This window comes from Triticum aestivum, chromosome 2A (genome assembly GCF_018294505.1).
Source record: "Triticum aestivum cultivar Chinese Spring chromosome 2A, IWGSC CS RefSeq v2.1, whole genome shotgun sequence".
Classification (NCBI taxonomy): domain Eukaryota; kingdom Viridiplantae; phylum Streptophyta; class Magnoliopsida; order Poales; family Poaceae; genus Triticum; species Triticum aestivum.
Window position 1 is genome coordinate 13,943,135 of NC_057797.1, and position 24,569 is coordinate 13,967,703.

The 24,569-nt window shown below is 43.9% G+C and overlaps 3 protein-coding genes and 1 pseudogene across 4 annotated transcripts; 2 read left to right on the plus strand and 2 right to left on the minus strand.

The window, feature by feature from the left end:
- The first annotated feature begins 803 nt into the window (after positions 1-803).
- LOC123184266 (cysteine-rich receptor-like protein kinase 37) lies at positions 804-3,434 on the plus strand. The gene is made up of 7 exons (XM_044596413.1): positions 804-976; positions 1,208-1,371; positions 1,446-1,701; positions 1,830-2,058; positions 2,160-2,310; positions 2,463-2,693; positions 2,902-3,434. Exons 2-7 carry the CDS (start codon positions 1,279-1,281, stop codon positions 3,307-3,309), a joined length of 1,368 nt encoding a protein of 455 aa, XP_044452348.1. The 5' UTR covers positions 804-976; positions 1,208-1,278; the 3' UTR covers positions 3,310-3,434.
- An 8,153-nt stretch (positions 3,435-11,587) lies between these two features.
- On the minus strand, positions 11,588-14,840 carry LOC123191330 (cysteine-rich receptor-like protein kinase 40). The gene is made up of 7 exons (XM_044604115.1): positions 14,727-14,840; positions 14,015-14,273; positions 13,675-13,900; positions 13,480-13,571; positions 13,097-13,314; positions 11,776-12,285; positions 11,588-11,683 (listed from the first exon to the last, which is right to left on the minus strand). Exons 1-7 carry the CDS (start codon positions 14,838-14,840, stop codon positions 11,588-11,590), a joined length of 1,515 nt encoding a protein of 504 aa, XP_044460050.1.
- Positions 14,841-17,154: 2,314 nt separating this feature from the next.
- LOC123186985 (putative receptor-like protein kinase At4g00960) lies at positions 17,155-21,234 on the plus strand. Of its 2 annotated transcripts, XM_044598729.1 has the most exons (8): positions 17,155-17,405; positions 18,595-18,733; positions 18,892-19,147; positions 19,369-19,582; positions 19,675-19,825; positions 19,965-20,171; positions 20,767-20,874; positions 20,971-21,234. In XM_044598729.1, exons 1-7 carry the CDS (start codon positions 17,293-17,295, stop codon positions 20,836-20,838), a joined length of 1,152 nt encoding a protein of 383 aa, XP_044454664.1. In that variant the 5' UTR covers positions 17,155-17,292; the 3' UTR covers positions 20,839-20,874; positions 20,971-21,234. The 2 variants fall into 2 exon arrangements, with proteins under 2 accessions (XP_044454664.1, XP_044454662.1); XM_044598727.1 differs by having other exon boundaries at positions 20,767-21,234.
- Positions 21,235-21,682: 448 nt separating this feature from the next.
- Positions 21,683-23,263, minus strand: LOC123186984 (scopoletin glucosyltransferase-like; annotated as a pseudogene).
- Positions 23,264-24,569: the final 1,306 nt, after the last annotated feature.

The following is a 24,569-nucleotide window of genomic DNA, read 5'->3' on the forward strand; positions in this document are numbered from 1 at the left end:
AAGGCCAACTTGCCATTCTTTGATGGTAGCTGTACTCCTGTTATTTTCATGGTTGGTGGTCAGATTCAGTGGACATGAAGATAGGCCTAAGGTCATCTTTGTACTAGTTCCGAACAGCTCCTGTGGTGCAATACTCGCTAATTGAGAACCTGTCAATACCTGTGGTTGATGTAATTACCGCAGCTCGATCGGTGCCTTGCTCGGTCTTCGGCAAAGGATAGAGTGCACATGATTGACAAATAAGAAGTTTACTAACATAGAAGTGAAGTCAATGGGGAAGCAACTAGGCAACTAGTAAGGAGTAAATCATTTTATTTTGCAACCATATCCATATATAAGGCCAACTTGCCTTGGTTTGACAACTGCTATACTGATGTTATTTTCAGGATTGGTAGTTAGATTCAGTGGACTTTAATATAGGCCTGAGGTTAGACTGTTAGACTGTTTCTAGGGGGAAGAGCAGCAACCAAATGGGTGTTGTCATCAATAAACTTGTTCTGATCTCTGATTTTCTAAGTTCGTGTAGGGTATATATAATGTGTTTGACAGTTGGTGTACATCGTGTAGTAGGAAACGTTTGTACCTTACCCCGAGGATCAGTCTGGACATGATATGCTCATATATATTTCAAGCAAAATTTGAATTGGTCTACAATTCATTTTCTAGAGACAGAGAGAGAGAGAGAGAGAGAGAGAGAGAGAGAGAGAGAGAGAGAGAAGTTGGCATTGGACATGGTCTTATTAGCTAGAGATGTCGGTATCACATGCATCAACCAGTGGCGCCTTTTGTTATACTACAAGAGAGGTGTTTGTTCATTAATTAGTTATGTGGTGTGCAAATCAAAAACGCGTTAATTACCTCCACTATGCCTCGTCACTGGATTTAAAGGCTGGTGCGGCTGGATGCATGGGATATATGCTCATCGCCAAGGAGCGAACAAGTTCATTATCATCTTCCGTCTCAACTTCGCTTGCAGGTTAGTGGTACATGTGCAATCTTGCTTATCTATATCTACTGATTCTACTTACTCTTTCAACCAAGTAAATCATTCATCATTACCAACAAAAAATAGCTAGCAGCTGGTTTGTGCTCCAATATACTTTTGGTTTGAATAGTTTCAGTCTTTGCTCTCTTCGATGAAGAAGTTAAGCTTTAATAAAACAACTGCTGAACGATTAAGCATATTCTCTCGTCTTTGGTTTCGAAGATAATTTCATTCTCAGGAAGAAGAACATCATCGATCAACAAGGATAAGCCTGGGTGGGAGATAGAAGCAGCATGGATTTGCAACTCCATTTGATCGAAACTATTACAAACGATTTTTCAGAGGATCAGAAAGTTGGAAGTGGTGGGTATGGAGATGTTTACAAGGTATGACTATTTTTCAGATTTATAATGCCACCACTGGCCACGAGCTCGATCGTGCTCACAAGTGATTTCAACAGGCAGTGTATAAAGGGGAAGAGATTGCTGTGAAGAAACTGTATCCCTTGCAAGGACTTGATGACAAGCAATTTCACAGTGAATTGCTTAACCTCACCAAGGTTTCTCACAAAAATGTTGTACGATTAATTGGCTACTGCTATGAATCTCGGCATAAATACATCAAGCGCAATGGGGAGACTATTTGGGCGAAATCGATGGAGCGTGTTCTCTGCTTCGAATATATGCAGGGTGGAAGCCTCGAAAAACATATTGCAGGTATTTATGTATGATGACAAATTGGCTAAATTTATTTGTTTGCAAGAGAACATAATCAGAGGTATATTATTGATGTGTGTCTCGTGAATATGCCTATTTTCTATCTTTATTTTTCCTTTAAATTGTAGATGAATCCTGTGAACTTGACTGGCCCACGTGTTACAACATCATCAGAGGGACTTGCGAGGGCTTAAATCACCTTCACAGTGCTCCAGATAACCCTATTTTCCATCTGGACTTAAAGCCTGCTAATATACTGCTAGATAAGAGCATGACACCCAAAATTGCAGATCTTGGTTTGTCACGGGTTTTTGCTTCATCAGAAACACATCAAACAGAGATTGTCAAAGGAACACAGTAAGTTGATGTCTCATGTTTGAAGCCGTTTATTTTAATAAAATCCTTTTAGCAAAGTTTTGCACTACCTATGAATATGTGATGGTTATGATATCATGCAGTGGGTGTATGCCACCGGAATACGTAGCCCATGGCGTTATATCAAAGAAGTTTGACGTGTTCAGTTTTGGCGTCATAATTATAAAGATGGTGGCTGGAAATACTGTATATTCCCGTTGTTCTGACATGCCTCCCAAGGAGTTTATTAAGCTTGTAAGAAAATCCTATGCAACTTTCTCAAAAGAAAAAAAATCCTCTATCTAACCATGAACATACATTGTACTCTGCACATATTCGAAAACTGGACCATAAGTTTATTTGGGAGTACAACTTTACTTACTGCGCCATGCTTGCGTTGCGTGCAGGCAAGTGAAAACCGGACCAAAAGGTTGCAGGCGATGCCGGGCTCATACTCATCACACGAAGTAGACATCCTACGAGTCACTAAGTGTGTTGAGATTGCATTAAGGTGTGTGGACAAGGATCGAGATAAAAGGCCTTGTATAAAGGATATTGTCCAAGAACTTGAGGAACTAGAAGCAGAGATACAAAAAATGTTACCAACTTCTGATCTTTCAGAAGACCTAACTCTCCAGGTAGGCATGAGGGATTCATCACTGCAAAGGCATGGCTGCATGTGTTGGGTGCCACTCCTCTTGTACTGTCCCTGTAGCTTTTGCCAATGTTTTCCAGTCCTCTGTTTCAGCATTTTTGGCGTGTCAGTTTTCTGTCTGAACTTGTATCCACGTAATAATGTGATTGCTATCGGCCGCACTAATTTGCTTATTCTTCTTTTCGTTGCAGAGAAGCCGCGACACCAACGTTGTGTCAGTGGATCCGACGCTGGAGATGCGGTTCCTCTTCGAGCCAAGGAAGGACGTATCATGCTGCCTGCAGCTGACCAACAAGACGGACGACTTCATTGCGTTCAACGTGAAGATGAATCAAACCAAGTACCACGCAAGGCCGAGCAGAGGAACCATGCCGCCGTGTTCGAAGAGGTACATTGCCATAACGCTGCGAGCGCAAGCGGCGGCACCGCTCAACATGCGATGCCACGACATGCTCCTCGTGCAGAGCACCCGCATCGACCAAGAGTTAGCATCTGATCATGAGGAGATTGATTATCAAGAATTGTTCAAGGCGGCCATGACGGATAAGGTGGTTGATGTGGTGAAGCTACCCATTGTTTATGTTACAGCGGACCAATAGTCTCCTACGCGGAACTGAGAAAGCGAGAATGTCTCAGGTGGTAAAATGGACGTGTTGGTGATTAAATTCAGACAATTACTGAGTTGTTATTTGCAAAAGGGTGTTTCTCTTTGAGGTCTATTTAATTGCTTCGTCTTCAATTTTGCTGTCTTGAATTAGCAGCTACTAAAAACACTAATTTCTATCTGTGGAAAGTACAGAAGACATATTAATCCAAACAAGAAATAATCGCAAGGGTCCATCAATAAGGAAAGCTTGCATATGTGTTGCAGAGGTAACACACTGAATAGAACAGATCCACAACATTGAAGATTACAGTATCTTGACTTGCTAAAAGAGCGCAATCATCATGCTATATAAGTGTTTGTTTCTCAGAAAAGGTGCCTCAGGGTGTAGCATGAGCAAAGCATTATTGTCTCAGGGTGCCTCAGGGTGCCTCAGGGTGCCTCAGTGTTTCTACCATCATCTTGCTACTCAACACAAAAGAACAACAGAATGCTTCTAAAAAAAATAGAATGTGGAACATCAAAACTAATAACTCTGATTTGGGCACACATTATTGTCTATGAATGTTGTGTCGCTTTTCACCCTCTTACACGGCATTTTTTTACTACAAAACTACTATCGCTGCCACCTCAAACTGATGGTCTTCATCATGTCTTTCCCTATTCTAAAGCCTGGAGTAAATTACTTTTGCACTAGCTAGGAGATGGAATGGTTATCTACATCCTACAAGGTAGCATCGTTGATACACACAGCACAAGGCAGCTTTCTGAGTTGCATCAATCAAAAACGGATCTGACTCATAAGCCAAATTTTGCCGCATTAACTGTAGCAACTGATCTGCCTCCCCAAGTTTGAAATTGACACCTAGAATAACACCTTTTGAATCATCAGGAATAAAGGTTGAAGGAGGCGAGTCGGAAACTCTGAAACCAATTTGCAACCGGCATATTCAGATGAGTTGCAGTCGGAGAGAAGCACGACGGACTGCGACTCTGCCTGCATTGCAACAGCAGCGCCCCGCTGACGCCGTATCTTCTGACAGTGCCACGCTCCAGTCCAGTACATTTTGGCTAGGACCGGGCACAGACATACTGGTCGGCACTGGCCAGCGCGTTACTTCACAGCTAGTCTGGCCTCCCTGATTGAAAGGAAACTCTGAATCTGTTTCATGTGTGATTTGATTGTTTTATGCGCAGTTTGTCCAGAATTTAACTTTTGTTTAGGGGAGTCCAGAATTTAACGAACCCATGATGCAATGGGAGGGAGTGTAACACCCTACACAACCCTGGATCACATTGGCACTGGTGTTATGCGCTGTTGTACGTGGGCAGTGGTCCGAGTCGACATGGGCTGGTGGCACTGATCATAGCCTACAAAGCATCGCATGTTGGCCCAGTCCCGACGCCGAGTACTTCCGGCGACGGTGATATGACCGACGACAAACGACGATGACGAACCAACGCTACCTACTGAACTGCTCCTGCCGATGCAATCGCGACGAAGTCTCTTTACGTCGAGATGCACCGCACCACAGAAAGCTTCAACTAGCTGATGTACCGCAGTGCAGAGCTAGCCGTCCGAGCTGATTGATTTTGCTCCACGCCTAAACACCTATGTACGCAACAGCCTTTGGGCTTAATACTCAATGCAAGCACAAAAGACTCGGCGTATTGCCAAAGGCTCGTATCGAGCCTTATTACTTTATTAATCAACTCAACTCACGGTTACAAGGATAGGGGTACACCTATATTTATACTAGCTAGAGCACAAAACCAGTCGGACTAGATGGCCAACACGTATACTACTTGAACACGGATAGCTGCACGTAGCCGGACTCGGGATTAACTCCAACATTCACCCCCTAATCACGACGTCATTATGTCACAGTTCCGACGCCAATCCTTCTTCCCATCTACAAAAACTTCTCTCGATCCAAAGCCTTTCTTAGCATATCCGCCATCTGATCATCGGTGCAACCGTAGTTGACCTTCATCTAACCTTCTTCTACGCAGTCCTTTATGTAGTGATACACCGTATCTATGTGCTTGCTCCTATCATGCCGCACTGGGTCTTCGCGTAGAAAACTTTCAGACTTGCTATCAACATTGAGCACCACCTGTTCCGGATCTCGATCCAAGAGATCACCGTGTAGCCTCCCTAGCCACACACCTTGACACGCCGCAGCGGCCGCTGCAATATACTCTATTGCATCAACGACAGTTACTTTACTCTTCTTGCTTAGCTCAAGACGAGGTTTCATTGGAGAGTCATTTGGATTGCAATCTTTCATGCCATAGCTTTCAAGTATCTTCCTTGCATATGCCTCCTGGCATAGTGTGACCCCCTCCGTCTTTTGATGTACCTCTATCCCGGGGTAGTAGCTCAAAAGACTTAGATCATCCATCTTGAAAAGCTCTTTCATCTGTAGCTTGAACTTTGCAATCACCTCTTCATCTGCTCCAGTTATCAATAGGTCGTCGACGTAGATGCCAACTAGTAGACGATCCTTTCCCTCACCTCTCTTGTACATTGCATGCTCTAGTGGGGCTTTCTCAAATCCAAGAGAAATCAATGTTCGATCAAGTTTGACGTTCCACTCCCGAGGTCCTTGCCATAGCCCATACAAGATTTTATGTAACTTAAGTACCTTGTGCTCTTCTCCCTCTTTGATGAAACCCAGTGGTTGATTCACATACACGTCTCCTTCTATCTCGCTGTTCAAAAACGCAGATTTTACATCCATGTGATGTACTTTCCATGATTCCTGAACCGCGAGAGCGATGAGTAATCTCACCGACTCCATCTTTGCAATGGGAATGAACACTTCTTCGAAGTCCATACTTTCCCCTTGCACATACTCTTTGGCCACAAACCTCGCTTTGTGCTTCATGCACCCTTCAACATCTTTCTTGACCTTAAATTCCCACTTCAAATCCATGGCATTTTCATTGTCGTTGGGTGGAGGATCCACGAGCTCCCATGCATTGTTATCGTGGATCAACCTCAACCCCGCTTCCATAGCCCGACGCCAACACTCCTTCGTATTTGCGTCCTTAATTTCCGCCGGTTCCTTGGCACTTGTTAGACACCGTCGCCCACTCTTTTCCTCCATCACCGGGTCAAGCGTCCGAAGAATTTTCTCCGAATATGGGTGTAACACCGGTTGTGGCAATATGGATGTGGGTGTTGGTGCATTCTCCTCCATTGCTGTCCGAGGAGACGTCTCATTTTCTACTTTGCACATTTCTTTTGGCATTGTAAAAATCCCAGCCCAAGCTCCACGTGTAGCACCCCTTGGGTTGCTAGCATGGCCACCGCGTGAAGCCAGTGCACCCCGTGCACATAGAATTGCCGCTGCATCTTCGTCTCCATATTCTGGCCATTCTGGCCTCCACCTTTGCCTTGGTTGGGATAGACCACCACGTGATCCACCAGCTCCTGGTCCACTAGGACATAGTGGCATACCACTAACGCATGTACCGAGTATGCTGTTGTTGCTTCCTGGTGCACACGAAGTAGCACTTGGGTCACGCCCATCTTTGGTTTCTGGGCCATCTACACAGATGCCCGTGGCCTGTACTTTCGGCCTACTCAGCAAAGCATCAGACCGAGCGTTGGCGTTGCTTTTGCCTTCGATCTCGGTTCCTTCTTCTGTTGTGTTGCCTGCTGCTTCTTCTGATGGTGCCCTGGCTGAATATCCTCCAAGCATCGTGGATGTGACCATTGCAGTAGCATCGACATAAGTTCTCGGATTACCATCGATGTCTGCAGCAAGATTGCTTTTCCATGGCCGACCACACGCGGCAATCGCTGCGTCCGCTCCAGCAAAGTTAGCACTTATGCCCGTAACATCACCGTAAGCTTCGGAATCACCGCCTATGTCCGTATCATCGACATGAGTTTCCGAACCATGATCTTGATAGTGAACTTTTTCTTCACGGAGCATGACAATTTCTTTAGCCGACGCTTGAAGAACCGGATCCACCTTGTCCACCAGTTCGCACATCAACATCATGTCACTTTCATCTCCTTGCTGGGCCATGAGCGCCTTCTGCTTCGGTGCTTCCTCGCTGTTAGCCTTGAAGTGACCGAGGAGGCCGCAGTTATAACACCTAACTTTCCTGATGTCAAACTTTCCCCTCGGTGGTGGTGCAGCCTCATCGCCTGAGTCTTTGTCCGAGTCAGCGAAGTTCTTTCTCGCCGAACGCTGCTTCCCCTTCTTCTTGCTGCTGCTCCTGGATCCGCCTTGCTTTTCCTTTGACAAAGCGACCCATTGTGCCCTTGTGAGCATCACAAGCTCGTCGTTCCTCCCGTCCCTAAGACTGTACCGCATCCTCTCATCGTGAGCCTTGTACCGTCCGACAAGATCGTCGATGGAGAGAGTCGCGAGATCAACGCACTGCTCGATCGCTGTGACAATTTGCAGGTACCGGGGAGGTGCCGCGCGTAAGAACCGCCGGACAACCAAGGCCTCCGTGAGGTTCTCCCCAAGCGCGCGAATCCGATTGACGAGAGTAGCCACCCGTGAAGCGAACGCATCCACGGACTCATCATCGCCCATGACCAAAGTCTCGTAGTTCCTTAGGAGAGTTTGGAGATTGGCTTCCTTGACACGGGTGTGTCCCTCGAGCATGAGCTTCAGCGTATCCCACACCTCCTTCGCCGTTGCTTTGGCGATTAGGTGCTGGAGGACATACATCGGCATCACCGAGTAAATCGCCGACGCCGCTTGCCGATCCTTCCGGTGCTCGGCTCCCTCCTTCTTGAACGCGTCGCCTCCGGGATCCACCGCGTCCCATAGCTCGTTGGCGCGGAGACCACACTCCATGAGGGCCTTCCAGACCCCGAAGTTCTCGCGATCAAACTGTGGATACGACGAACTCGCCAGAGCAGCAATTACTTTAGCCGCACCGGAGTACTCCGCCAGCTGCTTGGTCTTCTCGTACTCCGCCATGATCCTCCGTTACTAGAAGATCAACCTTGCTCTAGATACCAATTGTTGGCCCAGTCCCGACACTGAGTACTTCCGGCGACGGTGATATGACCGACGACAAACGACGACTACCTACTGAACTGCTCCTGCCGATGCAATTGCGACGAAGTCTCTTTACGTCGAGATGCACCGCACCACAGAAAGCTTCAACTAGCTGATGTACCGCAGTGCAGAGCTAGCCGTCCGAGCTGATTGATTTTGCTCCACGCCTAAACACCTATGTACGCAACAGCCTTTGGGCTTAATACTCAATGCAAGCACAAAAGACTCGGCGTATTGCCAAAGGCTCGTATCGAGCCTTATTACTTTATTGATCAACTCAACTCATGGTTACAAGGATAGGGGTACATCTATATTTATACTAGCTAGAGCACAAAACCAGTCGGACTAGATGGCCAACACGTATACTACTTGAACACGGATAGCTGCACGTAGCCGGACTCGGGATTAACTCCAACATCGCAGAAGCATAACAGAGAGATCAAACCGAAGTCAATTGGCTGAAGCCTTCTTCTTCCTTATCTTTTTTTTTTTGCGATCCATACGAGAGATTCACCTCTTGCTCTTCTACGCTTGATTATGTGCTCTTCCCATCCTTGATTCTCTCTCTGGATTGTATCCCCTTGTGAACCTTGGTTTGGTGAATCTATTCATACACCGGGAACACTTGTATCCAATGATTTCTATTGTTTGGTATCAATTTGTTACGTCCTGATCCAGGGTCGTGACAGGGAGTTGAGAGTGAGACCCAGTGTGAGCATGATAAATTTTGTAATAATTGGCCTATGATTCCTAATATCATCCCAGGGAAGTGGGAACTGGCAAGAGGTTCTCTACTGGTACATACAGTGCAAGTCATACATTTCTTGGAAAATGCAGTGTTAAACCATCATCTGTCACGTTCAAGAGGAGGTTCCAGATACTGTCTTGTATAGGCTGTTGCAGCATCTTTAGGTTGTAGGAGTTGTTATCCCGAGGGACTGTAATGCAAGTCTATCCTCTATTTCCTTGTATCCCAAAATGTAACTCCAACAACCCTCCGTATGCATATCAGGGATAAGCCCCTGCCTATATAACATGAAGGCGCAGCCATGATCATGGCACGACGCTTACCACAAGTTCACATGCAGTTATAGCAATTGTTACAGGCCACGATTAGCGATGCAATCGGGTGATCACAACAAGTGAACTTAGTAAGCCTAGGACAATGTGGGAGATGGCTGATCAGCGATAACTGATTCTTGCAGTAAACTTAGGGCTGTGACCTCTGCTAATTTTTGCTTCAATCTCACACCCGCCCGATCTGTAGCTACAAGAATAATCAGCATCGGAAATTATGTACATAAGCTGCTCCAAGTTCTTTTGAAACCAGTTGACATCACTGATCCCACAATAAGCCTGCACATGTTAACAATAAAAGGGGTTATATATATATATATATATATATATATATATATATATATATATATATATATATATATGTATATAGGTAAATTGTTTGGGGCACCTAGGTGCCCAGGCACCTAGGCGCGTTATGGCAAGTACTATTTATTAGTGCATGGTGTATAATTGACAAGATAATGACTTTCCATCTTTTGTTTGCATGTACTAGTATCTTAAATAGTCATGATTGTTTTCCATAACAAAAATAGTCTGAACACTTGTACTTGGATACGTATATATGTACATGTACGCGAGATAGCCACGTGTATATGCTATTAGACCGAAATACTAGTTAGTGGGTATTATACCTAATGCAAATTTGTATGCATTAATGTTATACCCAATAAAAATATACACATAAATATCATACATTTTAAGTACGTGTTGATGTTTATACCCAATGAAAATATACACATAAATGTACCTCGATGCGAATATATAAATACGCATAAACATTGATGCATGATACACTTGCCATAAAAGTGCATGCATTATAATACCATACGTTTATTCCCATATATGATAAGAAGTCCTAGTTTCTTTTAAAATGTTTATTTATAATATACGCACTATAATACCTTGCCTTGTATTCTTAGCCGGAATACAATACGCATAAACATATACTGCATCCATCCTTTTTTTGCTATTAAAAATTTAAAAAAATCATGCACGTAGTAAGAATTTGTCCTATGTATTATATACCTAACACAAAAAAATTATATACATATAATAATACATCTATGACAAAAACTTAGAAATGATATATCCATGTACGATAAGCGAAATGATATACCTAAGAAATATATGCCCCAAACATAACATACCCCAAGATGATAATTAATGTATGATAATAAGCAATATATTTTTAAGTGCATATTCAAGCCCTCGCAAAAAAATGTATATACAAAAAATGCATACCCTGACATGAAATTTATGTGTACATATCCACACATGTAAATAACCTGACGTGAAATTTATATGTAGATACCCAGACTTGAAATTTATGTGTACGTACCCTGATTTGAAATTTAGGTGTATGTAGTACACATCCATAACGGTACATACCTTAACTTCAAACTTATGTGTACGTATTCATAAATATAATACCCGACGTGAAATTGATGTGTACATACTCATAAATATACTTACCCTGATTTGAAATTTATATACACATGCATATAAATGTACATAACCCAATATAAAATTTATACGTACATACCCCGACGTGATTTTTTTTCACTACATACCCATAAAAATATACATACCCCACGTTAAATTTATGTATATAGGCACCGGTATATATTTATGTGTATATACTCTGATGCGAAATACATGTGTATATACCTGAACGTAAAATACATGTGTATATATTCTTAAGTGCCTGAATTTTTCTTAAATCCTTTCAGATCAACATCTAACCATCCTCATCTCCAAGTCACTGCATATATGTTGGTGTTGGCTGTGTGCATCCTAGCTATGCAGAGGCCGGGTGTACTCATAATGCTTGTATTCTCTTGATGCTACCTTATGAATCAATAAAATACACCCTTTATCGAAAAAAAGTCACTGCATATTGTAACCTACGAACTAAAATGTTGCCTGGCGTCTGAGTAAATTTGCACTCATTCAGATACTGCAATTTTCGGCTAATTAATTTGCAGTTTAGGTGACAGAGATTTACATAAGTCCAAACAGCAAAAATTACAAAAACTGTGGGGGTGTGAAATGAAATCCAGTTGATAATAATTTCGTTAAATCTGCAGTCAAAGCAAGCCTTAGGATCTTAGACCTAACAGAGGCATTGGCATATCTGAGATAATATATGTAACTCCAGGATTAGAAATGTGCAGCTGTGCGGTTGCACATTTCAAACAATGAAGTTGCATACCATTTTAGAAAAATTTGAGGATGGAAGATGGGCAACCAATCGATCTAGAAATACAAATTTTCATGTTGCTTAGAAACAGAAAACCGGTTGAACTCAAGTAGGAATAATTGATTACAATTAGGATGTATATATGTACCTTATTGCGGTGCCAGAAACTACATGGGGTACTCCAGGCAACTATGTAGTCCTTATCTTGGCCATGTTTATTTTTCCCTCGGTACACGACAGCGGCTACCGAACCTGACGACTCGCCGGCCCGGTGGATGTGATGAAATGCTGCCCACTGGCCGTTGCCAATCGTAGCTGGGTATGGAGCCCCGCCGATGTGGCCAGACCAGTCGTAGTTGGCGACTTGGTAGAGGGTGTCTCCGGTCGCATTATACACATGGCACAACGTTGACTGTCCATTGCCGTAGAGGGACTTCAGACCCTTGACATACCTAGAAACTTCGTTGTCCTTGTCATGCTCGTCCACCAGGTTCCATGCCTCTCGCGCTCGATCCTCCCGTGTCTTGTGTTTGCCCATGTACCTTTCCATTTTATCCAACTTGTAGTTGTCGACTACTTCACCAAAGCAATTCTCTGTTTCGCTCACTTCTCTCTCCTGTTTTTCTTCTGCTTCTGTTATGTGAGTTTGCTGGCTTTCCTGCACATTTGGAGGCACATATTGGACAACCACCCACTTTGTATATAAACGGGTGTCTTGTGGACTGCATAGTTCATTTGGGAGATCCAAGAGCCATAATGCAGAGGCCAGGGGTTATCCTCCTTCTCGAAAAAAATATAGCTTCCCACCAGGATAGACTGCTTGGTGTGCTGGCAATTTTTATTTTTTATGGATGTAAATTTCTAGAAATAACATTTCAAGAAAATTTTAAACAATAGTTTCTTGTGAGAAAATATAGTTCACAACACAAACAAAGCTAATTGTTATACGAATGTTCAAATGCACCTTAATTCGCCTGGTTAAAGCTACCGGCGGATTTGGAATATCCCCTCTGTTTGACAATGCAAGTCATTTTCTTCAAGAATTATTGTTTCACAATCTAGCCCACTAAGGAATTGGAGATTCGGTTTCCCTCAAAATCTAGAAGCTAAAATCCTATCCGAAAAGGCATTACCTTACCAAATCAACAGTACTACCAAATCTATAATAATTTGGTTAAACAAGGGTGTTACATTATCAAGCATCCAAAGACACATTAACAAAAACATGTAAATAACTTTTATTTTATCCTTTCATTCAGATTTTCCCCGGCTTAATTAATTTTACAGAATCAATCTTTCAAGCACATGTATTCCCAATGTTGTAAGCGTTCTTCCCTGTAATTATTTTTTTCAGAATATAGTATGTCAGGATTGAACATATAAATTGTATGGCCATAGCCCATTGGCCAAATATTTCTAGGCAGGAAAATAATCATAGTAAAACACAGTTGTGCCGTTAATGATCGCACCTGGTTCTTTGTTGACCCAGGGTCCTTTAGTAGCGCATCAGGAAATTGACTTGCAGTTTCTGTCTCGTTTAGCTTATTAAGGATGTTTCCTATAGTCGGCCTTTTATGTCGGTCAACCTCCACACAAGTTAAAGCCATTTCAATGCACGTCTTTACTTGTATGCAATAGGACTCCAGTGCATTCACTGATGCTGCATGTAGCCTATTCCTCCAATTTCTATGTACCTGGTAATTTAAAACATACATGCAGTATATTAGCATAAATAAGTACCATTTTTCAAACATATACAACTAATGACGATAAAGGCAACTCCTTTTTCTTACAAGCTCAATGAATTGTTGGGAAGATATTTCAGCACTTTTTGAGTAGCCCATGGGTCCTGCCATTATCTTTATGATTATAACACCCAAGCTGAATATGTCCAATTTATTAGAAATTACATGATGATTTATATATTCCGGCGGTAAGTACCCACTGCATGACACATCATACATATTACTGATACCATGTGTCAAATGCAAACAAAATTACTTGATTACAAAAAAATTCAATTGACATGGAGAACAACTAAGCTTACATTGTTCCTACAGAACTTGTAGTGATACGCGTTCGTTCATCGATTAGCCTTGACAATCCAAAATCGCCAATTTTAGGCACGCAGTTCTCATCCAGCAATACATTGTCTGGTTTTAAGTCCAAATGAAACATCGGAGGTTCCAGTTCCTCATGAAGGTATTTCAAACCCTTGGAAATTCCTTTTATTATTGCGTAGCGTGTGTGCCAATCATGTCCACTAGATTCATCTATAGCAATGAAGAGCATCCACAAAAAGTTTATATTAAAGTATGATATTACATACTAATACAAGTAGAGAATTTTTTTTGAGGTAAATACAAGTAGAACATTATGCATCATACCAGAGAGATAATCATTAAGGCTTCCATTTTGCATATACTCGAAGCAAAGCGCCCTATGTGTCACTTCACCGAGAACCATTTTCCCATTGTATGGCACATATTCCCGCCGAGTTTCATTGCAATAGCCAACTAAACGCACAACATTCTTGTGTTGGAGAATTTCAAGGTTGTGATACTCCTTCTCAAATAGCTCATCATCAAGTCCTAGAATGGGATGAAGCATCTTCACAGCAATCTTCTCCCCATTCGCACGCAATCCCTATTCAATGTCTCACATGCTTGGTTTAATTTTCTACAAATGTAGCAATGTATATGACAAGTGTAAAGCACAAAATGGTACTCATGTTTGAATATGTGGTGACACAAATCGTGTACTGCTATACACTATTTGGTGCATGACAGATGAGCACAAAACAGTGCAAGATCTGACACCCAAGTGAATAGTTGCGAAGATCAGTAGAGACCAAAATAATGCATTCCTCATCTGTCTTTGGCATGCGCCTAAATAAATTAGCATGAATAATTTTCTTTGCGATGGACGAAATTGCTATTCTAGCAAGTAACAGACTATATTTTCGTCAATAGTAGATACAAATGAAGGGGACAATGATTTGTCAACCATATAATGTGAAGTGTGTCTTAATTCACATGTCTGGTGCTACCGCCTACACTAACTGTATGAAATTGTGTTTCGAAACCATATTAAACGTACCAGATAGACTTTTCCATATGTGCCTCTTCCAAGTTCCCGATCCTCGGAGAACCCATCTGTCATCTGTTCCAATAAATGGTATGCTATACTGGGCACCACACTTGCATGGTCCATGTTACTGTTTCTCCTGGTAAAGGAAAACAGCAAAATTGCACAGGTACAGTAAGCACGTTTATATTTGCACAGGTACAGTAAGCATTAGAAATTGATGGGCATTTAAGTGCTCCTCTCCCTGTTGACCTTTATGGGCTCTACCGGTACACAAAGAAGCTTGCACAAATCCAATTCATGCACAACACCAAAATACATTATAAAGATGAATAGTTTGTGATGAACAATTGTTTCCCTGCTATTATTGTGCCATACAGCAGAAATATGATCACTTCCTTACAGAATTAGTGCAGATTTGCCAGTAAAACGCAAATCTATGAAGATCAAACGGGCAAGCATTCAACCAATAGGTTGTTAAAATAGCAGTAAAAGGAAAGCAATGTCGAAGGCACAAACCTTGAAAAAGGGCCTGCAACCGAGAGAGGAAGGCGCTTGCGAACTTGCGTGGTTGAAGTGGAAGGAAAATGAGCAGCTAGCTCGGTCTTCTGTTAAAGATGGAACATGATCACATCTCATCATGCAAACAGATTAAATTACTCAGTTGCATCCAAAACAGTCAACTTACCCGGCAGCCAAAATGGGGAGCAGGTGGCAACTGAATCATTGTGTATTCCAAGTGGCTCTATTCATATCCACCGCTAGCAGGTCTCCGGTCGTCGTGGAAACCATTTGTAGTTTTTTTAAGAAATGCAATTGCAGAGACCATGGTGTCACACTTGCATGGCCCATGTTACTGCTTCTCCTGGTGGGGGGAAAAGAAAGAAAATCTAGTATCAGACATGTTAACATTTTGTAGCTAGCATAGTAAGCATTAGGAATTTTTATGGCCAGTTTAACTGCTCTTCACCTTGTTGAAATTTCTATTTTTGGAACACATACGTGATAACCAAAGGGACATACTTAACCAGCAGGTTCTTAAACTTAGTGCCATGGTGGAGTAAAAGGGGAGCAATGCCGCAATGATTAACGCTGCATCGACAGTGATGTTGCTCGTCAATGCCGCGTAGTTTGACCAAGTGGTTGATCACTGCAAGTAGGAGCCTAAGATGGACCCAGCACTGGTAGTTGAGATGCATAATTGCATATGACATGACCCAACCCCATTTTAAATTAACCAGCTGGCCGAAACAAGGCTTAATTATACAGGGGCAGACACGGTGGTCATTACACAATTTTTGGAATCCAATGTGAAGGTTGCATGTTGAAATGAGCTGTAAGAAATTAGGAATACAATAGCAGATAAAGCTTCTTGGACAAATAAGTACTAATGTGGAGATGAAAAAAAAAATGCTAGAGACCAATTTCAGCACCTCTAGCTCCGGGGGCTCAGCGCACGAAGAGACCGTCCTTAACGAGATGCTCTGGCTCTTGGAGTATGGAAACAAGGACTGCGTCGTGGTCACTGCCGTGAAGAAGCATGAGGCAGCAGGCTCGTGCGACCCACCTACAACGCGTCACGCGGCCGGAATGGAACCTTGCGTGCATTCCGGCCGCGTGAGGCGTAAAACGCCCAGGCCGATCTGCCCATCTCTCTGGCCAGATTCCTCTCGCCCTCCCTCCTCGTCGCAGGCGAGCAGCCCGTCGGCCGAGTGTCGAGTGGGGGGCAGGGAGAGCAAGGAGCGGGTGTGTGGGGTGAGCGGGCAGGTGGGTCGAAGGCAAGCGGCCGGGTGCCGAGAACGACGATGCGACCACATACGCGGCCAAAGGGAGCGGCTCGGTCGAACCAGGAGTGTTCGGTCCAACTAGATGATACAGTTAGATAGCTACAAGAGCAGCTTGGTCCTTCCACTAGCTAGTTAATGTGAAAATATAATAGAAATGGATGCTAATGTCGTAATAATGAAGATGTCAATTTTGCAAAGGCAATGTTGTGAATAGCAAGCCGGGGAAACCCAACCAAGAGAGCGGCAAAAATCCTAATTTCTCTCGGAAAATAGGGGCTCTTTGATCTGCGGAGTTTCCGAAGCAATTCTGGAGGATTCTGAATTTCTGATCCTCAAAGAACCGTTACAGTTTGGTGAGTATGGCCCGTGACATTCATCAAGTGTGCTTTCGATACAAGTATAATAACCACATGCATTTTACTCTATTTCATTCAATCCCGGCGCTGTTGATCAATGAAATAAACTTGGGTCAGAAGAAAACACGTTGAACTACAATAATCTGGAAGCGCCACGCCGAATGAACGCGAGGAACTGGAGAGCGCGACTATACTTTTCTTTGGTGGTTGAACCTCTTGGGTTGGACCTGATCTTCTTAGCAAGATAGGCATGTCAGCACCACACGCTTCCCCGCACCACTTTTCATGTGCTCCAGATTTATCCCCAAAAAACCATCAGCTTGGAGTCCAGTCAACGTCGTTTGTTCTTCTATGTGCGACTAACAACGCGTTTAATTATAGAAAAACCGACGCGTTTTACCTGTACGCTCCACTTAAAGGTTGCAGTGTCGCAAGATGGATGGATGGGATCCTCCTCATCTCATCTTCGCCGCCGACGTGCAAGCAACTTGGATCCATCATCGCCTTGCAACTGAGATCCTCCTCATCTCATCTTCCCCGGCCTCCAGGTCAGTGGCTGGCACTAGTCGATCTTGTATAAATCCGTTGCTTTTTAGTTTCCTACCAAGGAAACCACGCAGGACGTACGCGAACTAGGGCTTCGTTTTCTTTACCTATCATCGTTCGATTTCTTCACAGAGCGAGGCCTCTCTTCCTGCCTCTCTCTCTCGATTCCAAGCAGCAGCGCCGGCCGGCGGCCGGTCCCGCTCCTCTGGATCTCCATCTCCATCTCGAATCGCATCGATTCATATCCGCCTCCGTTGACCGAGCAGCAATGGAGGGACGCATGGATGGCCGCAACGGTGTGGTAGGCAGGGTCGCACGGAGGTCTGAGATGCGCCGGCGTGTCATCTGCTGCTCTGCTCCGCTGCCAAGCTAGGCCGCCTCCTTCCGACGCGGCGCCGGCGGCCGTCTGAGCTTGGCCAGGAGTAAGCAGCATATTTTATCGGCAGGCACGGTAGGAGATGTAGCACTTTGCCAGAACTGCCAGTCTAGTAATCCCATCTGATTTTTTCCATCCAATACTTTCTGATTTGGAAAGCTATCTGGCGAACACGCTCTCTCCCGTCAGATTTGTTGCACGAATCTTGATGCAGGACCAAGAGTACATCCAATTTATAAACTCGTTCGCTGTGAATACAAAACCCTGCAAACGCTATGCTAGTCAAAACACTGCCCGCACACAACACTGGCTAAGGAGTAGTAAGGACGCGAGACTCTACCTAGGACACCATAATTTGAATTCTTGTCCCTCTTTTTTTTCTCCTTTTTTACAAGATGGAAAAATATGTTTTTTTTTTTGCTTAGATACATGGCAATATTTCAAAAAGAATGAACATGTCAGGTTTATTTTTCTCCCAAAAGAAAAACAAACATGGCAATGTTTTCTTTACAAACATGGCGATGCTCGCTGGGACTGGTTTTTTGAGGGAACACTCACAGATGGCGGCGTTCGCTCGAATGACCTCCCGTAGCGAACAATAGTCCGCTCAGCTGAGCTCCCTCATTTGCCGTCGGCACATTATTGGAGTCCGACCGTTACATTCATGTGCCAACCAAAATCTAGATTTTACCCACTTACTGTAATCAAATACATCCTATATGGATGAAGTTCCAATTTTTCATGTTTCTAGCTGCTGCAGGCAGTTTTTCAATGCTGCATTGAAATAACTATTTTTTTTTCTCTCGGGACAACAGAAGAAGATCTCGTCCTGTAAGCTTGCTGGTGGAAAACAACCACAATATGGATATTAATTTCCAGTTGATTCAAACTATTACAAACAATTTTGCAGAGGATCAGAAGGTTGGCAACGGTGGGTTCGGAGATGTTTACAGGGTATGATCGACTACTCATTGTATCTACTATGATTAGTTCTCAAATTTGTAATCACGGTCTATACAATGACAAGTGGTCGACTAATTGTCATATTTTCCATCTGTACTTCTCACATATATAATCACGATATGTGCCATGACAAGTGGTGATTTTATCAGGCAATTTATAAAGGGGAAGAGATTGCCGTGAAGAAGTTTCACCCCTTGCATGGACTCGATGATAAGCAATTCGCCATCGAGTTCTGCAACCTTAGTAAGGTATGCCATCAAAATGTGGTGCGGCTAATTGGCTACTGTTACGAGTCTCGGCACAAATACACGGAGCTCAAGGGGGAACTTGTTTTCGGACAAACGGTGGAGCGAGTGCTCTGCTTCGAATATATGCAAGGCGGAAGCCTCGATAAACACATCAATGGTAACCTATATTAGTGCAGATGTAAGCATCTTATATGTAGAGGCAGGAGTTAAACTTTTCTTTAGTTGTTTCATCTTGGCACCACTCTGATAATCAATAGAAGTGTCCCTTATCTTCAAATATATATATGGTCGAATGGGCTACATATATTAGTTTTCCTATATATCAAGATGAATGATTCAATAGCCTATTTTATACACATCTTTCTCTACTAATCGTAGATGAATCTTGCGGACTTGAGTGGCCCACATGTTACAAGATTATCAAAGGGACTGGTGAGGGACTCAATTACCTGCACAGCTTGCAGGGAAATCCTATTTTCCATCTGAACTTAAAGCCTGGTAATATTTTGCTGGATAGAAGTATGACGCCCAAAATTGCAAATCTTGGTGTGTCAAGACCTGTTGCTTCAACAGATAATCACGACGGAACACTGTAAGTTGATGGATCATGCTGTAAGCCAGTTATTTTGACAGCTTTTGACCAAAATTTTCCTTGTATGTTATTAATTAACCATATCAAAGCAGTGGGTTCATGCCACCGGAGTTCGTTGATGGTGGCGATATATCAAACAAGTTTGACGTGTTCAGTTTGGGCGTCATAATGATAAAAATACTCGCTGGAAATAACGGCTATTACAGATGTTCTAAGATGTCCCCCGAACAGTTTTTTGAGCTTGTAAGAAAAATCATCTCTGTTTCGAATGAACATACCTAGGTCTCTTTCACATTGTATACACGTGTTTGTTTAATTCTTTTGGCATTGCCAACGATCTAGTATCTATGTAGGGAGATTTATGCATGAAATTTGCACGCAGGTAACTGAAAACTGGACGAAAAGGTTGCAGACAATGATGAGCTATGCATCACTGAAAGAGGACATCCTACGAGTGAGGACATGTGTTGAGATTGCATTAAGGTGTGTCGCCATGGACCAAAATAAAAGGCCTACCGTGAAGGAAATTGTTCATGAACTGGAGGAAGTCGAAGCCAATATCACAATAATGTCACACCTAACTGTGCAGGTATGTACGATGGATGTTGAGAATTTATATGTGATCCGCAATTTCAAAATGAAAATGGAATCATCTAAGATATTACCTCTATGATACTTTCCACGATAAAGATAGTAACATAGACTAGTATCATATGTATGACACTGTTCTAAGTTACTCCTCACTAAGACTAGTCTAATCTCTCCTCGATTTCGGTGCCCCTAACCACATGACAAATTTAAAGTGTCTTACCCTTTCAATTCACACTACCTAGCTCTAATTCCTCAAACGGATCACATTAAGGCATGCTAGTTGATTAGTCCTCTCCTGTTGTCTTGCATGGACATTTTCTAAGGTTGTGCCTCATTCACGCGGTAGATGGTGTTTCATGATTGTGGCAAGGTTCTCTTGCATCTCTCTAGCTAGCCCGCAGAGGGCACCCTGCACCTTTGACATGACTAGGAGGGCAGTGCTACGTGCTCGAAAACAACAAATACATTACATGTATATCGATAGTTTTGTCTAATATTGAAGTAAATATTTTTTATCATATAACCTCAAAGTTAATAACACATAGTACTAACATAAATCCCTTATTAATCGAAGGAGTATTTCTTTGTTGCAGACAGGATCCGAGCGACACCAAGTGTCGTCACAACATTTGAATGATATCAGAGAAAATTTCTCAAGGGAATGAATAATTGCTAATTGATGTTTTGGTGTGGTATATAAGGTATAAGGTTAATGTGTATATGTTTTCCCCCTCAAATATGCAACCATACTATTTTGATATAAACCAATATCCATATAAACCAAAGACTTTAAATAGGGACTGCTACAAAACGGGGAAGTGGTTGCAGTGAAGATGCTTGTGCAGTCAACACCAAAATCACAGAAGCAATTTGAGAATTTGGTTGATCTTCTTATGACACCGAAGCACCCAGATGTAGTGTGGTTGTTGGACTACTGCTATGAAACAAAACCTTTCCTTATGCCTTAGAAGGGCAAAGTCGTTCCTACTCTAAACATTGAACTCTTGCTTTTCCTGTAATGTATGCCTAATGGTAGTTCTTGTTTATCTAAGTTTCATTAATTGTTGAGTCAATATTTGGTGGGTCAAGTCTGCAAGCATCATAAAGTCTTCCCTGTTGAAACCGTAGCCACCAAATTTGTTTTGGGGGCAGTGTGACTCATGACATCTGACCATCGATTGTTAATATGTTGTGAAAAGGAGAGATTTAACAAATGACCATACTATAGACCGCTTATTTATCGATCTATATATCATGTATCGTTGTCTATCATTGCTTGACGAGTGGTAGGTTGAATGGTGGCCAGTTTGGAATCGTTTGGTTGTTGATGCACATAAGCGGTTGGAAAGGTAACCTGCTATCTCTGGGTGAAAGACTGTTCCTCATAAATTATATCTTTTGGTGGCTGACAGCAGGTCCCACACCACGTTGGCGCGCAAGTCATCACCGTGTAGTATACAAACGTGATTTGCATCATATGTGCACATCAAAACCAAGTTGTGACACCAGTTCAATGTATGCCCAAGGTTTAGCACTAAACTGACTTTTCGTGCTAAGTTTTAGCACTAGTGGTGTAATTGACTCAAAAAAGCATTTCGGTATCATGCTAAATTGCCAATGCAGAAACATAATCTGTTCTTCTTTGAAAAGAAAAAAAAACTTGGGATTTCGTTTTCAGCATGGCATCGTACGTCAATTTGCTATTCTTGGTGCGTTCCAACGTTGCATTGTCTATTGAAAGTAAGATTTTTATGGTGCGGCAAGCTCAAAAGTAACGAGCCGTCACCATCGAATCACACTCCACCACCCGGTTGCCGACTCCGGCGAGCCATGAGCTCATCCACCAGCTGTCCAGCATCACCGTAGGACGATCCACCCTTCTCCACCACGCTCCTCGCTTTTATGCCGAGGTCCCTCGCCCTTCTTCGCATCGCGTCACCTTCGACCTCCTCCATCAATAACCTGACGGCATCGGCGATCATCTCGGCGCCGATCACCCGATGGGTCTCCGCGGACGACCCGTAGTCCTTGGCGCCGACGCTGACGCCGACCTGGAGCACGTCCACGACCAGCTTCTCGTTGAAGAACTGGTCGGCGTGGCGCGGCCACGTCACCATCGGCACGCCGGCGCTCACCGCCTCCAGCGTCGAGTTCCATCCGCAGTGCGTCAGGAAGCCGCCGACCGCTGGGTGGTTTAGGATGATTACCTGCGGCGCCCAGCCTCTGGACGCCACCTCTTTGCTGCCGCTGGCGAGCGCGACCGGCCCGACGAGCCACGCGCGGCGGCGGAGCGCCGTGCGGTAGTGCTCCACGTAGTCCGTCTCGAGCTCGTGGAAGCTGTTGACCAGCTCGCCGTAGCTTTTCTGGTCCGCGGCGTAGATGCCCTTGACGAACGCCAACTGGTCGGGGTGCCTCATGATCTGGCTCCGCCTCAGCTCCACGCGGTGCGGCAGCCCGGCCACGGAGAAGACGGCGTCAGGATCACCCTCGCCGCCGTCGTCGTCGTTGGGGTTGTGGTCGCGCAGCAAGTTTTCGGCGCAGCACCGGGCGAACATGCTGGTGCCGAGGAACGCGAGCCGCGGGACGCCATACTCGGCCGCGACGTCCAGCGACCAGGGGAAGAAGCTATCGGAGACCACGGCGTCGAGGCTGGCGTGGTGGTCGGCGATGAACTGCCGGAAGGGCTCCCGGAGCAGCCGCGCCGCCTGCTGGAGCTTGCCATGGTCACCACGGGAGCCGCTCTGGGCGCCCGGCGAGAGACCGACGTCAGGGAAAGGCACGACGGCGATGTCGATTGGTGGGGAAGAGAGGTCGACGATAGAGCGGATGGTGGAAGCTTGCACGGGGGTGGTGACTGGTGAGGATGGTGCACCGGACGCCGCGGGCCGCGAAGAGCGCGGCGATGTCGGCCATGGGAATGAGGTGGCCCGGGATGAGGTAGGGGAAGAAGAGGATGTGCAGTGGCTGCTGGCCGTCCTCCGCAGGCGCCATGAGCACCTTCCCACGCCAAACGCCGGCCACGCGCGCCTTTGAAGACCGGAGCTGGAGCAGAGTGCAAAGCTAGAAGAATCAAGAATGGCAGACAGGTCGTACGTGCTGAACGGGGACGCCGATGTCAATGTGCCGGTGCGCCACTACCGTAAAAGTCGACAGCAGCAAGGATAACAGCTGCCAAGCATTCTACTTTACCTCAGATTCGCGTGCTTGCAGGACAAAACATGTTGGATGCCAATGAAGTCCTCATTTTGCACCAAAGGGAAAGCCTATGTTCTCTCATACTTCGTCCGTTCTTAAAAGAATGTGCTTTCAACTTTATTAGAGGGTCAAACTATCTTAAAATTTGATCGAGTTTGTGCAAAAACATATGAATATTAGTGAAACCAAATAAGAGAATTTGTAACTTCCGAACTTTCCTACCTTCGCAATAGATACGAACGACTCGATCGTCCGGAGCGAGCGATTCCCACTCGCAAAGAATCAGCGCAGTTAGGAATTGTACCTCCCAACTATAAGCTGGGCTCTCTCTCGACTAACCACCTTAGCTAGTGCACTCTGGTGAGTAGAAATATGTTAGATGCTTTTTGTACCGTGCCGCCAAAATTTCTGTCAGGAAAAAAAAAATCTGATGTGAGTGTGCGGCACCTAAAATTTGAACCTGGGTCATTAGGGAATTTAGTAGAGTCCCATTAACACCTCACGTAAATTGCTTTAGGGAATATTTAACTTTCGAACATTCGTATATCTTTCCAATAGATCCGGACGATCGATCCCACAACCCCGTTCGCCAGCCCAGCCCACGTCCTGATCGTTAACTTTTTTCCACTTTCATATGAACCAGAAAAGCATTTTCCTTCTTGTGGTATTTTGGATTTGTCAAGTTGTTTTGTAGTCTCCCATATATACCAACGGATTGTATACCTTGCTCATGTAGCCTCATTGTAAATATCATGGTAACTTCACAATAGGGACTTTTTTGGGTTAAAACATACCCCAATAACTTCTGTGCAAATGGCATGGTAATTTATGTACCGTGACCCGATAACTTACGTATAAATGTCATGGTAACTTCAACAGGGGGTGAAAAAATTATTGAAACATCTCCCTCATAATTTATGTGTAAACAACACGGTCATTTCTGCATGGCAACCCTGATAACTTAGGCACAAACATCACGATAAATTTGACCTGATGGAAAAAAGTTGTCAAAAATGTACCCGGTAACTTTTGTATAAACATCATGTTAATAATGCATCATATACATGATAACTTAGGTATGAACACCAAGTTAACTTGGACCCCGAGAAAAAATTACTGAAAAATATAACCATGATAACGTTTACGTGAATATCATGGTAATAGAAGCACTGCATACTTGATACTTAGGTGAACCGTGGCA

Bases quoted from the DNA above. Each gene is read 5' to 3' on its own strand.
- LOC123184266 (XM_044596413.1), top strand. From the start codon at position 1,279: ATGGATTTGCAACTCCATTTGATCGAAACTATTACAAACGATTTTTCA. The intron at 1,372-1,445 runs GTATGACTATTT...TGATTTCAACAG, and splicing joins GGTATGGAGATGTTTACAAG to GCAGTGTATAAAGGGGAAGA. The intron at 2,311-2,462 runs GTAAGAAAATCC...CGTTGCGTGCAG, and splicing joins CCAAGGAGTTTATTAAGCTT to GCAAGTGAAAACCGGACCAA.
- LOC123191330 (XM_044604115.1), bottom strand. From the start codon at position 14,840: ATGGACCATGCAAGTGTGGTGCCCAGTATAGCATACCATTTATTGGAA. The intron at 14,274-14,726 runs GTACGTTTAATA...GACATTGAATAG, and splicing joins CATATGGAAAAGTCTATCTG to GGATTGCGTGCGAATGGGGA. The intron at 13,901-14,014 runs GTATGATGCATA...TCATTGCTATAG, and splicing joins CCTTAATGATTATCTCTCTG to ATGAATCTAGTGGACATGAT.
- LOC123186985 (XM_044598727.1), top strand. From the start codon at position 17,293: ATGGATGGATGGGATCCTCCTCATCTCATCTTCGCCGCCGACGTGCAA. The intron at 19,583-19,674 runs GTAAGTTGATGG...ATATCAAAGCAG, and splicing joins GATAATCACGACGGAACACT to TGGGTTCATGCCACCGGAGT. The intron at 20,172-20,766 runs GTATGTACGATG...TCTTTGTTGCAG, and splicing joins TGTCACACCTAACTGTGCAG to ACAGGATCCGAGCGACACCA.